This window comes from Colius striatus, chromosome 1 (assembly GCF_028858725.1).
Source record: "Colius striatus isolate bColStr4 chromosome 1, bColStr4.1.hap1, whole genome shotgun sequence".
NCBI classification, from domain to species: Eukaryota; Metazoa; Chordata; class Aves; order Coliiformes; family Coliidae; genus Colius; species Colius striatus.
This window is the reverse complement of record NC_084759.1, coordinates 86,455,813-86,469,545: the sequence shown is the minus strand read 5'-3', so window position 1 is coordinate 86,469,545 and position 13,733 is coordinate 86,455,813. Positions and strand designations below refer to the sequence as shown.

General features: G+C 36.6%; 1 protein-coding gene across 1 annotated transcript in view; it reads left to right on the top strand.

Annotated features, from left to right (window-relative positions):
* Positions 1-13,733, top strand: part of CFAP47 (cilia and flagella associated protein 47) — a 278,645-nt gene that overhangs the window by 210,594 nt on the left and 54,318 nt on the right. Inside the window, 2 exon segments of the mRNA XM_062004443.1 lie at positions 1,174-1,330; positions 11,443-11,535. Of these exon segments, the coding sequence (XP_061860427.1) occupies positions 1,174-1,330; positions 11,443-11,535 (250 nt within the window).

Sequence of the window (13,733 nt, the reverse complement as noted above, 5' to 3'; positions counted from 1 at the left end):
TAATGAGTGGTATTATTAACATCACTCTTTATACCCTTAAGAGAGTAAATGTGGGGCTGGCAACACTTTACCGTCACTGTGAAAAAATTGTAAAATCAACACATTGATTTAATTATTTCCTCTTTTTTATGCTCTGTGGTGATGCCCTGGATCATAGAATCATAGAATCACAGAATGGTAGGGTTGAAAGGGACTTTTAGAGATCATCTAGTCCAACCCCCCTGCAGAAGCAGGTTCACCTAGATCAGGTTGCATGGGAACATGTCCAGGCGGGTCTTGAAGACCTCCAAGGAAGGAGACTCCACAACCCCTCTGGGCAGCTTGTGCCAGGGCTCCCTCATCCTCATGGTGAAATAGTTTTTTCTTGTATTTAAGTAGAACTTTTTGTGTTCCAGCTTCATCCCATTACCCCTTGTCCTGTTACTATCTACTATAGAAAAAAGGGATGTCCCAACCTCCTGACACCCACCCTTTAGATATTTGTAAATATTAATAAGATCATCCCTTAATCTCCTCTTCTCCAGAATAAACAGCCCCCGTTCCTGCAGCCTTTCCTCGTATGAAAGATGTTCCATACCCCTGATCATCTTGGTGGCCCTGTGCTGGACTCTCTCCAGGACTTCCTTGTCCCTCTTGAGCTGAGGACCCCAGAACTGGACACAGAACTCCAGATGAGGCCTCACTCTTTCCAATATTCTTGATTCTTTTGTATATAGTGGTTAATATTTTTATTATCTTTGCATTAATAATTTTATCTTTTTGTGTGATTCTATTGGTCTCACATCAAATAGTTATTTTCCTTCTTCCTTTGTCTTCTGAAGGGAGCTTCTCACTTCATCTACTTTCAGGTTCTAAGACGACTTTGAATTGCTGTCTTGCAACGCCTACATGTTTCCATTCACTTACACTGGAAGCTCTGAGTTTAAATACTCCATGATCAGATAAACACAGAAGTTAAATGCAAAGAGGCAATGTGAACATCTCTCAAACTGGAACTATTGATTTCCAGGTAGCAATACTTAGTTTTAAGGAACAAGAAAGCAAGTAAGCATTAAGCAGTAGTTCATTTAAACAGAAAAGAGACATAGATCAGTAGAAGAGAGAACTAAGCAAAATGCCTTAAAATGCACAGATCTTATAAATAATAACTGATGTCACGTGTTTCATCTACAGCTTAAAGAATGGATATTTTACCTTTTGGGGACTGGTCTTCCTCCTCAGCTGATGGAACCAACCACCATAAGTGCCTGCATTGGCCAGCGTTCGTCTGCCATCATATGCTTCAAAAATCCAACTTCTGAAAATGTGGTGGTAGATGTTGTACTGACAGGTACAGGGGTTCGGATTGTTTGGGGGTATGGGAAGGATCTTAAGTTTCTTTAGTTACATTAGAAGTGTGAGTGCGATATGATTACATTTACCTCATTCCATTTCCTGCCAACAGAGATATTGTGTATCGCTCATGCTCACTCTGAAAAGCTCTGTAGACTGTGCTGTAAGATCTAAGAAATAATACAAACCTTTAACTACTGTTCACGGTAGACCTCTTATGTCATATAGGCTCATGTATACATGCAGCCAATTGTTGGCTGTGGACTGCATTGCACCGCTTAGGCAATAGGAGACTCCAGGGGTGTGTTTTGGGAGCTGTATGTTTAAGCCAAATAGCTAATGTTTAGTTTTGGTTTTGTTCCTCAGTTATTTTTCAAAACATTTTATATTATTTTGTCACATTTTAGATACCTGAAGGAGTTAGTAAGGGCAAAACATTTTAAGGTTTTTTCTGATTGACCTTCCAAGCAAGTATATTTCAGCAATATTTTCAAACATTAAAAGAAGATCCAGAATTATGAAAGATGATCAAGTTATTGTCTTTACTGAGATTTCACAAATGCTGTAGAATACAAATTCAAAGCCTCAGATTCTCCTTGATGACTGAAATTTACTCGGTAAAAGAGTAAATTTCACTCTGAGTGAAGCAGAGAGCTCTGAATCGCACCTAGTCCCACATAACATGTAGCATCAGAAAACAGGTGCCAAAGCATTTCCTGGCATTTATGTATAACAAAAATTGAAGATTAACCTTCCAGTGGCTCCTGACACAGACCCTGTGTATGGGGAAACATAAGAAAATATCAAACTCAAACCTGTGCAAAGGTAAGTTTTAAGCCAAGTTTACATGCTCATGTTATGACTTGGAGTTTGTGAGACAGAATAAATGAAGAAAAATGATGTATAAGGAACATGGATTCATGTCCATTTGTTACATTGAACTAATATTTTTTTAATTACACCTGTTATATGAATTAGAAATACAAAAATACAACTTTTGCTGCATATATAATTAATATATGGGGGGGAGGGGTTGGGAGATTCTCTTATCTAAATGATAGCTGGTCAAGAGCATTTTGATTTCAAGACTGAATGCTTTATACTTTTGCTAACCAAGCTTTTTGGCAGACTTTAGTGCATTTTGCCACATTTAACTGCAAAAATATTTTCATTCACAACAGTCACAAAATAGAGTTCCATTCATAAATGATCAGACCTCTTCTGAGTTTCTATTGATGTTTTCATCATGGTGCAGTGATGCAGAACAACAGCATGCAGTGAATCCACTGTTTATTGGCTACGTAAATCATTGCCAGGATCTCAGGGATCAGTGGTAAAGAGAGGAACAGTTTTGTCCAGCTCCTGTACTGCTAATAGTAGAAAACAAGGTATAAATGTTGACAACACACCACAGGAGCTGTTTTCAGGCCCTAAATGGTGCAATCATTACTTTTGTAATCCAAATGGAAGTCTTGAGGGTGGATACTGCAGCCCTGGTCTGGAGCAATTCGGAGTTCTTGAGTTTTCTGCCTGGTGCTATGCTATGGATGGCAATGACCTCACCAGTTAGATGTGTGCTCTGATAAACTTCCTGCAGTGGCAGATGCGGCTTTGTTGCATCAAGGTTAATGACAGAATCTCTGTGGAGACTCTGCAAAAACAAGAGCCAAACCATTGAAAGTTGAGAAGTTTGATGTAACCAAAAGAAGACAGAAGCATCAAGAAGATGCAGTGGGGAAGTCTCCATTTCCATCTGTAGCTGTTCCTCTAAAGAGTAGGTTGGGAGTTGTGAAAGAGAGGAAGGGGAAAAAAAATCCATTGAGGGGAAAAGAGTCTGGGCTGAGCATTTCAGATCTTCAAGTTAGAAACAGCACTATTTAACAGGAAGCAATATGTGCTAGTGGTTGAAGTTTTCTTCCGAAATGGGACAAAGGCTGACAATAACAACATATAATCTCAGAAAGTTTGCTGCTTTCCCAGAGCTCAAATCTTAGATGCTGCAGGAAAGATTGCCAAGGCTGATGTGATCTTGCAGTTACTATACCTTTCTGTTCATTTATGTAGTGAACGCATGAACCTATACTCCCTGTACAGGCAAGGAAACATTGAACTTAATGAAGGACACTAGAAGGTTCTGTCAGTGTTCTTTCCTCAAATATTTCTGCATGCATTTGTACAGAGCTTGGGAAAAAAACAAAGAAGAACAGCAATTCCAAGGCAGCTGCAAGGCTGCAATGAGATCAGAGTCACCAAGACAGTGACAGCATGCACAATTGGAACATGATTGTGGATTGCTGCAGGAGGTCTGGTGACAGTGACCAATTTCAGCCAATAGTCTAGTGTCTGGCAGCAGTGTACACGGTGAAAAGGTGAGTCTGTGATCAAGCCAGGAGATGTGTACTCTAGGCTTGGCAAGGTGTATGACTGGAGACAACATACCTAGCACATAGCTTATGCAAAGAGCAGCACCAGGAACCTGAGTTTGAAAGCAACTCCAAGGCAGTGGGTGAACGCTTCAGATGCTACTCATCCACATGGTGGCTATTTTCACAGAAGTCTTTATACCAATTATACAGCTGCAATGTATCAGAGCAGATCTTGAACACAGGCAGCTACAGCCTGATGTGTGGAGGAGAGGTTACAGAAAATGTCAGAAAAGGATATTTGTTGATTGGACAGATAAACTTGCATATGTTGCTGAACCCAGGGCTCTGCTTTTTGTCTAAATTATCCAATTAATTCTAATTACTGCTGATACACACACAAATATATTGATATATCATATCTACCTTGTATTTTTCATGGTAAATTATCAGAGACGGTCATCAATATCCTAGGTTATTCACTGGGAAAGAAATATTGGTAAAATGCCAGTTTCTTTCTTCTCATTCTTGGATCTTTTTGCTGTTATTTTTATGTTTCCAGAAGGGGCTGTTGCTACTCTTGCTTTCTTATTTCTCCCCAGATTTAGTTCCACAATGGCCCATGCATTTTGTTGGGTCTTCACCATACATTGTATGATTTTTTTAGGGTAATAACACAAAACTATACATCACTAAACTGGAGCCAAAAAACAAACAAAACAATGGTTGGCATTTTGTCTATGTGCTGTTACAGCTAAAATAGCTCAAGCCCAAACAACATGTAACATGTCCCTGATACTTTGCACAATTTACTTAATATAAAGCCCCATGGATTGTTGCAGTCTTTGGGACAGCATTTCCCTGTACTACACCTAGGTGAGATGGAAGAAGAGGTAACAAAAGACAAATATAAAAGTACCATGAGTATATTTAGCAAAAATGTCAGAAAGGCCAAAACCCATCAGGTGTAAAGACTAACAGGGAAAGTATGGGCTCATAAGAAGGCATTTTTGCCTTAGTCTTTGCAAGCAAAACTTGCTCCCACAGCAGAATGTACTGACTTAGTTTGAAATTGAGATGAGTTGCTCATAGGGGAGCAGCAGACTGTGAACTCAGAGCAGCTGGATGTATTCAGAGCCACAAATCCAGATGCAATTCACAGAGTGAGAAAGAGCTGACCAATGCGCTTGAGAGGCTGTGGTTCTCTATGAAAATTCAAGTTAATCAGGAGATGTTTCTGTTGATTGGAAAAAAAGCTATGTTGTTTTCTTTTTTTAAACATGATAGAACGCTGAGAGAGTAGTAGGTTGATCACCTTAATCTCAGTCTCCCATAGGGTCATTGGATACATCTTTTTTGCAGTCTACTTAGCTCATGAATGGCATACCCTCTTGCAGTCCATTTCCAAGTGTGTGAAGGTCAGAAAGGAAAATTAATTGGTTAAGTGCAAATCATGGTTAACTAACGTGATTGTCTTCTATATGGAAATGAGTGATTATGCAAATGAGGGAGGAGTAGTGGATGTAATATGCCATGATTCAGTAAGACTTTTCACTACTTCATGGAGCATTTGTGTTTGGAAGCTAAGAAAATCTAGGCTTGATGAGCAGACTGCTGAATGTGTTGAAAACTTGGCTGACCTATTTGGTATCAAATGACAGTGACAAACATTTTGATAGCCAACTGCTGGCTGGTAATGAGTACTGATGCAGGGGTCAGCACAGGGGTCCGTATTATTCAAGACCTTTCTTGACAACATGGATGATGACAGAGAGTGCAATGTAAATTAGGAGAAATGGTTGACATGATGAATGGTAAAGCTTCAGTTCCAAGGTAACTTGATAAGTTGTTGGTATACTTCTCTTTTGAATCCCTTTTGTTTGCCAACTCATCCTTCCTGGATGAAGCTGAAGATACAGTAAATGTTTACATTGTTAGAAATAAAATTTTCCTTCTAAAGTGTTCAACCTTTGTATTTTCCCCTCTCACACCATTTGTTCTTTGTGCTTATCTTAGCTCAGACACTTCTAGAAGCACCAGGGTGCATCCCAACCTATCTGACCACAAAGTAACCAATTATATAATCCCTTGAAGTATAGATGTGTATTACATGTGTAGAGTGAAGGTTCCCATTACGGCTCATGGTGTGCAGCATGCTTTATTCAAGTGTACTTGCAAGCTAGTGCTCTGATCGGTACCACAAGACCAATTATGAGAAGCAAATTATTTGGCTTGCTGAGCATAGATCCAGTACTGGATAGGACAGTTTAGTACCCTAATATTACTAAGTATCACTTGTAAAAAAGCTAATCTAATATGATATTTAGAAAATAATGCAAAATAGCAATCAAACAATGTGATTTCATCAGAAATTATTTCATTATAAACATTTGTACTAAAACCTAGTAAACTGAGATGTTCTGAAAACTTTAGCAAAACCCACCTTGTTTAAGTGTTTTTGTGAGAACACAGTCATCTTTCTAATTCTAAAGCATTAACTTGCCCCAGGGAGATTTGCAGTAATAGAGACAGTGGAGAGGCAACTGACTTAGACAGTGAAAGATCGATGTTGGGTTTTATGCATCAGAAATTTTCAGCCTTCATTTTTCTTTACACATCAGTAGACATGACATGATGATGATCAAATGTTTCTGTGATTGGTGGAACTATGAAAAGTTATCTTTGAAAAATAAATTTTGTACTATGACCTTTATGGAAGTAAAACCATATTTATCTTTCAAAAGCCATCTTGAATTTGATAATCAGCTAAATATGTAATGTTAATTTACTAATTCAATTGCTGTTGGTGACCTGTAAATAATGTTTGCATGTTTTTAATCACAATAAGATACTTGAATTATGCATTCAACCAGTTCAATTCAGTTTTTAGACATGGTTATGCATTGTATAATTTGGTCTCTGTAGGGATATTTACTGTAATTCCTACTTCTTTCCAGAAAAGAGAAATCTAGTCTTTTAAGTAAAGTCATGGAATACTTTTATTTCTGGCCCTTACATACCCTGGGAAATAATTTCCATAATGGCCTATATATTTAATTGAACTTTCATTTTCTGAAGACAAGTTTATCTGGAAAGGAAGTAAATAGTATTTTAATATACTAGTTTTGATATTGTATATGCCATAGCAATGCAGATGTGTTAGCCCAGCGTATAGTAAAAGCAAATTAACTTTTTTTCAATATTAAGAATGAATTTGCCATCCCACATTATTTCAAGACCATTTACAGTCCTAATTTATGGAGAAGACTGTATCTCTTACCCATTTTCTGCTGATCCACACCTTTTTAAAAATGTGTTTTGACATCAAGAGCCTATTTTTGTCCTAGAATCTCTCATAGCAGTGCAATAACACACTTGGGAAAGTACAAGATAATTGGGAATGATAGTAATATTACTTCAGACATAACAATAGTAAACTTCCATCTGAATTAATTAAACACTAACATTTTAGTCTGAAATAGAAAATAGTCTTAATTTATTCCTTAAAGAATGACAGCCTATTTTTTCCTGAAGGAATGTTAATCCAAAGAATAGTAATTACCTCATCAGCTTGTAACTCAAATTCAGTTTTTAATCCATCTCTGAGAACATTACTTAATACTGTATATTTAGTAATATAAACCCCAAAATACTATCATATTGAAATATCTTATCTGAAATCTTAGCATTTGGAATGCCTTCCTTTATTTAATCTTGCATGGGACTCATCATGCTTATTGCTGATATTATTGGTGGTCTGTAGCAGTTTTTCCTGGACCAGTTTTTCGTAGTGGGGGAGCTACATGGGTAGCTTCTTTAAACAAAGATCTGCCAGAGGCTTCCTCTGTAGCTGATAGGGTTAGGGCCAGTTGGTTCTAAGATGGACCCGCAGCTGACCCAGACCTGGCCAATTAGTGATGGAGGTAATGCCTCCAACGTATTTGAGAAGGGGAAGAAGCTGTGTAGTTGCTAAATGGCAGTGGCAACAGGGAGTGAGAAAGTGAAAACTTCTCCGCAGACACCAAGGTCAGTGGAGGAGAGAGAGGAGGTGCTTAGACACTGAAAGAAAGACTGCCCTGTGACCTGTGGTGCAGCCCATGGTGAGGTATAGATGTGCCCCTGAAGTCCATGGAGGCCACAGGGGAGCAGAAATCCACTCGCAGCCCGTGGAGGATCCCACGCCGGAGCGGGTGGATGCCTAAAGGAGGTTGTGACTCCGTAGGAAGCCCAGGTTGGAGCAAATTCCTGGCAGGACCTGGGAGCCTGTGGGGAGAGACGAGTCCACTCCAGAGCAGGTTTGCTGTCAGGACTTGTGATCCTGTGAGAGACTCATGCTGGAGCAGTTGGTACCTGAAGGACTGTTCTCCTAGTGGATGACCCATGTTGGGGCAGGGAGTGAGGAGGTGCCCCTGAGGGAGGTCCCATGCTAGAGCAGTTCATGAGGAACTGTAGCCCATGGGAAGGACTCAAGTTGGAGAAGCTTGCCTGTGGGAGGGACCCCACAGTGTAGCAGAAGGAAGTATGAGGAGGTCTCCCCCTGAGAAGAAGCAGCAGCAAAGTCCATCTGTACTGAACTGACAGTAACTCCCATCCCCCATCCCCTTGGTGGGCACCTGGCACCCAGCCAGGGCTAAACCACCACAAGATAAGATAGAACAGAATGGGGAAATCAACAGAAAGAAGCAACTCAGAAGGCAGAATGAAATACTCAATAGATCTTGATCATTACCAATTGCGTTTCAGACTATATGCCGCCTCTTAAGGGAATTAAAAGTAGCAACAGTGAAAATAGGTCATCTCAATTAAGATGTACAAGCAATAAACATCAACATTTATAGATTTACTCAATGCTTTAAATAAGATTACAGATGTTATCTGTATCTTGTTCTCAAGTAACATTCCATAGGCAGTTTCTGCCCTAGATAGATATGAAATTATGATTAGAATTACATAGTTCAGGAGTTAAAACAAAGATTAATTAATTGTCATATCTGGACCATTTCTGAAGTATTCATTCGTGATTCTTAAACTTTGTGAAACCCAAGAGCATTATTCCTCAAATATATTTATTTCTTTGAATTTTAACTGATATTGTAGCATAAATAATCCTTTATTGTGGATTATTGTAGAGCAAGTAAAACCCACCATCTGATGGTTTGTGATGAAGGGATGAAATCTTGGATCTCCTAAAAACTGGTGATTTCTTACTGAATTTAATAGCAGTAAATTTTCTTCCCAAGATTTAGATACATATCTGTGGCTTAAATCTGCAGCTATTTATCACATAGGTATCCATATTAGTGGGATTAGTATTAGTATCAGCAGCAGGTAATTTTCCCCAATGATCAGAGCTACAGAGTATTCATACTCTTGTTACAGATGGTTTAGTGACTCTTTGTACTAGTTCAGCTGCTCTTCTGTAAGGAGCACTATTATAATATTTCTGCTAAGATTGTATGGAAGCAATTAAACTGATATAAATAATTTATACCACTGAAATCTTCAGTATAAACCATACCCCACAGAGTTCACCTGTATAAGAATTGTCCCTATATATTAGTGGTCTGTTAATATCTATAATGCTTTATTTTACTTGACATGAATTATTTAATTTTGTGTTTTCAATAGATTAAATGCATTTCTAAGTTTGAGGAAAAAAAAAGTGCAGGGTTTTTTTTAGGGGATATTCACTTCAAAGTTTGAAGAGCCATTATGAAATAAAAGATTAAAGCTACAGGTAATTAGGAATTGAATAAGGGGGGTGAATTGGTTGGTCTCTGGAATCCAGTGTTATCTGCATTGTTAAAACTGGTATCTGTGATAGTCTGTAGGATTGCTTTTAGTAAGATTGTGCCTACAGACATAAAAATAACTGTCTTTTGTTGTTGATTATTAAAATTTACCTTATTTCCAAGGTAAGGTTGCCTGCACAGTAGCTTGGACATGTCTTTATCATACAAAGATTTCCAAACTAACAAGCAATAGAACAAGAGGAAATGGCCTCAATTTTCACCAGGGGAGGTTCGGGCTGGATGTGAGGAGGAATTTCTTTACTGGAAGGGTTGTCGGGCATTGGAATGGTCTCCCCAGGGAGGTGGTGGAGTCACCATCCTTGGAGGTGTTTAAGAGATGAGTGGATGAGTTGTACTTAAGGAAATGAGTTGTACTTAAGGAAATGGTCTAGTGGTTGATAGGGCTGGGACAAAGGCTGGACTCGATGATCTTAATGTCTCTTCCAGTTGAAACAATTCTATGATTCTATGCTTTCTCTGATTTTATTATGTAATTGAACTAAATACCCAAAAGAAAGTCTGCTACTACCAGTTATTTTTCTTTCAGACCAAATGCATTGGATGCCAAGTATTATTGCATATATTTTTCATATTAGAAAGAAGTAGTATAAATGTGAAGAAATATATTATTTAGCAATGAGATTTGAATGGGCATAATCAGTTTTAAATAAAAATGCTAATATCACTCTGTACTGATTTTGGTAAAATTCAAAGCTTGATACTATCTACCAATTAGAAAAATAGTGTGCAGTACATAAATTCACTTCTGAGCTGATAAATGCATTTTTGAAACATCATGAAACATAACCTAGTGCTTTTAATTTTATACAGTGAAATTATTGTTCAGAGAATGAAAAAAAAAAAAAATCTAGAGATTAGTTATCTAGTTCTGTAAAATTATTTTTTATGTGACTATGTAGATAGATGTAAAGAAAATACAACACTTTAAACTTTGGAAAATCGTTCTAGTAAGGTAAATGCACAATATTCATCATGTTTGCGTCATGGACAAAAAAAGTAAAATAATTCCTTCAGAATAATGAGTATTATAGGGAAAGTTTTCATAATAGCCTTTTTTTCTGCCATTGCAGTGTCTTGGGTTAAGAAAGATGTCAATATAGTTACTTTATTGATCTGTTAAGATGGATCTTTTAATCCATCCATCTTTTAATATCTGGAAAGTGCCCTTCTATTCTTTATGTATTTCTTCTATTGTTTAAGTATTTTTAAGCAGTTTATCATTCAGTGCTACTACCCTTTCATATGACGTATTATTCAGATATAGGCTGTCTATTTGGCTCAGATTCTTGAGCTACCTGATACATGTATTTCCTACAAGGCATTTCCTGCAAGTGTCAATTCTTTTAGCAAGATATCCAGCTGCTTGAAGAACTCCAAAACCCATATATGAAGCTGGACTTCAAAACAATTTTTGCTTTCTCATTTTTCATTTATCCACAACATTGACACTAATCAATGAAATCAATCAAAGTAATGTCTAAATTCTCTGTCTCTATGAAGTAATCTGTTATTCGATCCAGTAACTTATCTTCAAGAAAGCAATTCTTGTTTACAGTTACTGCAGTACCACTGGTCCTGAACCTGTTTCTTTCAAGCTTTCTATTACATGTTTCATATCACCATGGGCTTTCTTGGCTATTGGATTTTTTTATCTAGAGAATGGTTTCTTTTGTAATCTCTATGTATTTAAACAGAAACATTTTGGATTTTCCTGCTGTAATATTATTTTACTACTGTTTAAGAAGATCATATTGTATCTATACTTTTTTTCATCATTATGAGGTAATACTGAAAGAAACTGTCCATGTACTCTCATTTGAGAGTGCATTTTTAAAACGTCTGTCTGTAAAGCTGTTTTATTAGGAAAGCTGTTTAATCCATTTTGACTTCTAAACAAGCTACCCTGAACAATTTTTTATTTTTTTTTTTTTTAGATCAGGAGCAGTCCAGTTTTCATCTCAGTGCGTCTGGATCCCAGTCCACCAGTAAGGAATCTGTTTTCCATCTCCTGCTTAAACAATCACAAGGTATGTAATTTCTTGAGTTCCACTTGGAATTTTTTACAAGGTATGATCTTTTAAGGCCTTTGAAATTTGGTACTTTGAGAAGAGTAACTCAGCAATTGATTTGTTGAATCTGGCTCCTGGTGGAAAGAAGTATTAGCCCCATGTCAATGAAGTTTGTTTGTTTTACTTAAATAAATAATAAAGTTGGGAATAATCAGAGGTGCATCCAGTAAAAATCCTCCAAAGTGTGTTGTTCATTTTTTTGACAGTTATTTTTTCCTCAATCCTGAAATTATCTCCTTGGAGTATTGAAATATGATCTCTTTTATAAATAATGTCTTGCCATAAAAACACAAATGTCATGTTTGATGTCAAAGTGATGATTATGTGTAAAAGAAACAACAGGAATGCAACCTGACCTCATAATAGGTGCTACAAGTAAACACAGAATAACTGCACTTGCTGCTAATTAATGACTTGATTTTTCCTCACTGACACTAAAAACCAAAAGAAAAAATCAGAAATAAAGAACAGAGAATCTTGGAATAATTCTTTATCATACTTTTACAAAAAAAAAAAAAAAAAAAGGCCAAAATACTAGCCATGCTGTGAAATTATTAAATTATTACTCTGGTAGACTGTTTTTCTTGTCTTGGCTTCACAGTAGCAAGATAAGTCATCTGGACTGCTTGGTACTGTTTCCCAGTAACACAGGTTTAATTACTTTACCTGGTCCTAATACTGAAGCTGGGGTCTCATTTTGCATTCAACTTCCAATCGTTGCATTTTATGGCTTAGCAGATGTTCCAGGTGGTCAATAAATGTGTTTGTTGTGAATGACTTGGTGTAAATTCAAACAAAAACAGTAAAAAGGGCAGTTTGCAAAATCTATCTTTTTATATATCTCTCCCCACATTTCAGCAGAGCTTTTATATTCAGAAACTTCTATATTATGAACCTGTTCTGTCACTTGTTCCATATTCATCTCTTTACCCTTTCTACTGAGATTTCTATGATTAGCTATTTAATTTTGCCTTCCAACTTTGTTTTAGTGTAAAATATATGTATTTATTAGGTCTCCTAAGCACTTAGGAAGGAAAGATAAAATATATTTGATACATGTATACACTCTTAGGGAGACATTTTCCAAAAAGCTTCCTGCAGTATAAAACCACTTGGATGGCAATCAAATTTGAGATATTAAAATTCTATGTATGCACTTTAGAAGCGTGTAGCTATTATAGTTTCATATTTTATTCAGCAATATTTGAGAAAGCATTTTAGCATACCTTTTATGTCATATACAGTCCACTATGAATACGGATAATTTGGCTTTTAAACTAATTTGACCTAAGAAATGTCATAAATTTTATTCAGGTCCTCAGGCCATTTTCCTAAAATGTTCAATTTCAAGACTTTATTCTTTAATTCTGTACTTATTAGCATATGTTTTTTCTTTCAATGATTCTGCATGCACAATCTATTTTTTCTCCTGATTGCTTTCAAAGACTGGAAAACAATGAAGCTAGTATACTTGATTTCCCTGGTTGTTCCTAGGAAGATTCTGTCCTTTTATAATGCTTTCAATATTGCAAAACGACTTTAAGAGATAGAAAAAGAGCTGTGAGAAATAGTTCTCCATTCTAGAAGACTATTTTGAAAAGATATTGGAAAATGTTAAGCTCTCTTTCCTCTTCTATGTTTTAATGGCATTCTATGGCCACAATTTGGTCACAGCAAGCAGAAATAATGTTACACTTCATAGACTGCATCAGAGGTTGTGCAGGAAGTAGTCATTCATATAATGGATTCTGTAGAAAAGGGACATTCAAGCAATAGAAAGACTGAACAACCAGATACATATGGAATATTCTCCTATTTTTATCTTCATAAGGAGGTAATAACAATGAAAATAATTGGAGAAGAAGGACACACATACACTGAGACCTCACTGCAAACCAAAATGAGATAAGAGATTGAAATGATGAAATAATTAGGAAATTTACTTTAAAAAAGTGTTTTCTGTCTTTTCAAAGTTTTTAAACTCAACATTTCCTTCTTTTTGGCATACATTTTCCAAGAGAAATTGAAGGAATTAATATTCCATTAAAATACTGACAGACTTTGAACTTCCTTACTCTAAGTATTTTCCTGTATTATCTATTTGAGTCTTCTTTGTCATGATCTTTTTCTACTTTTCTTTAGTTTTTACTTTCTTT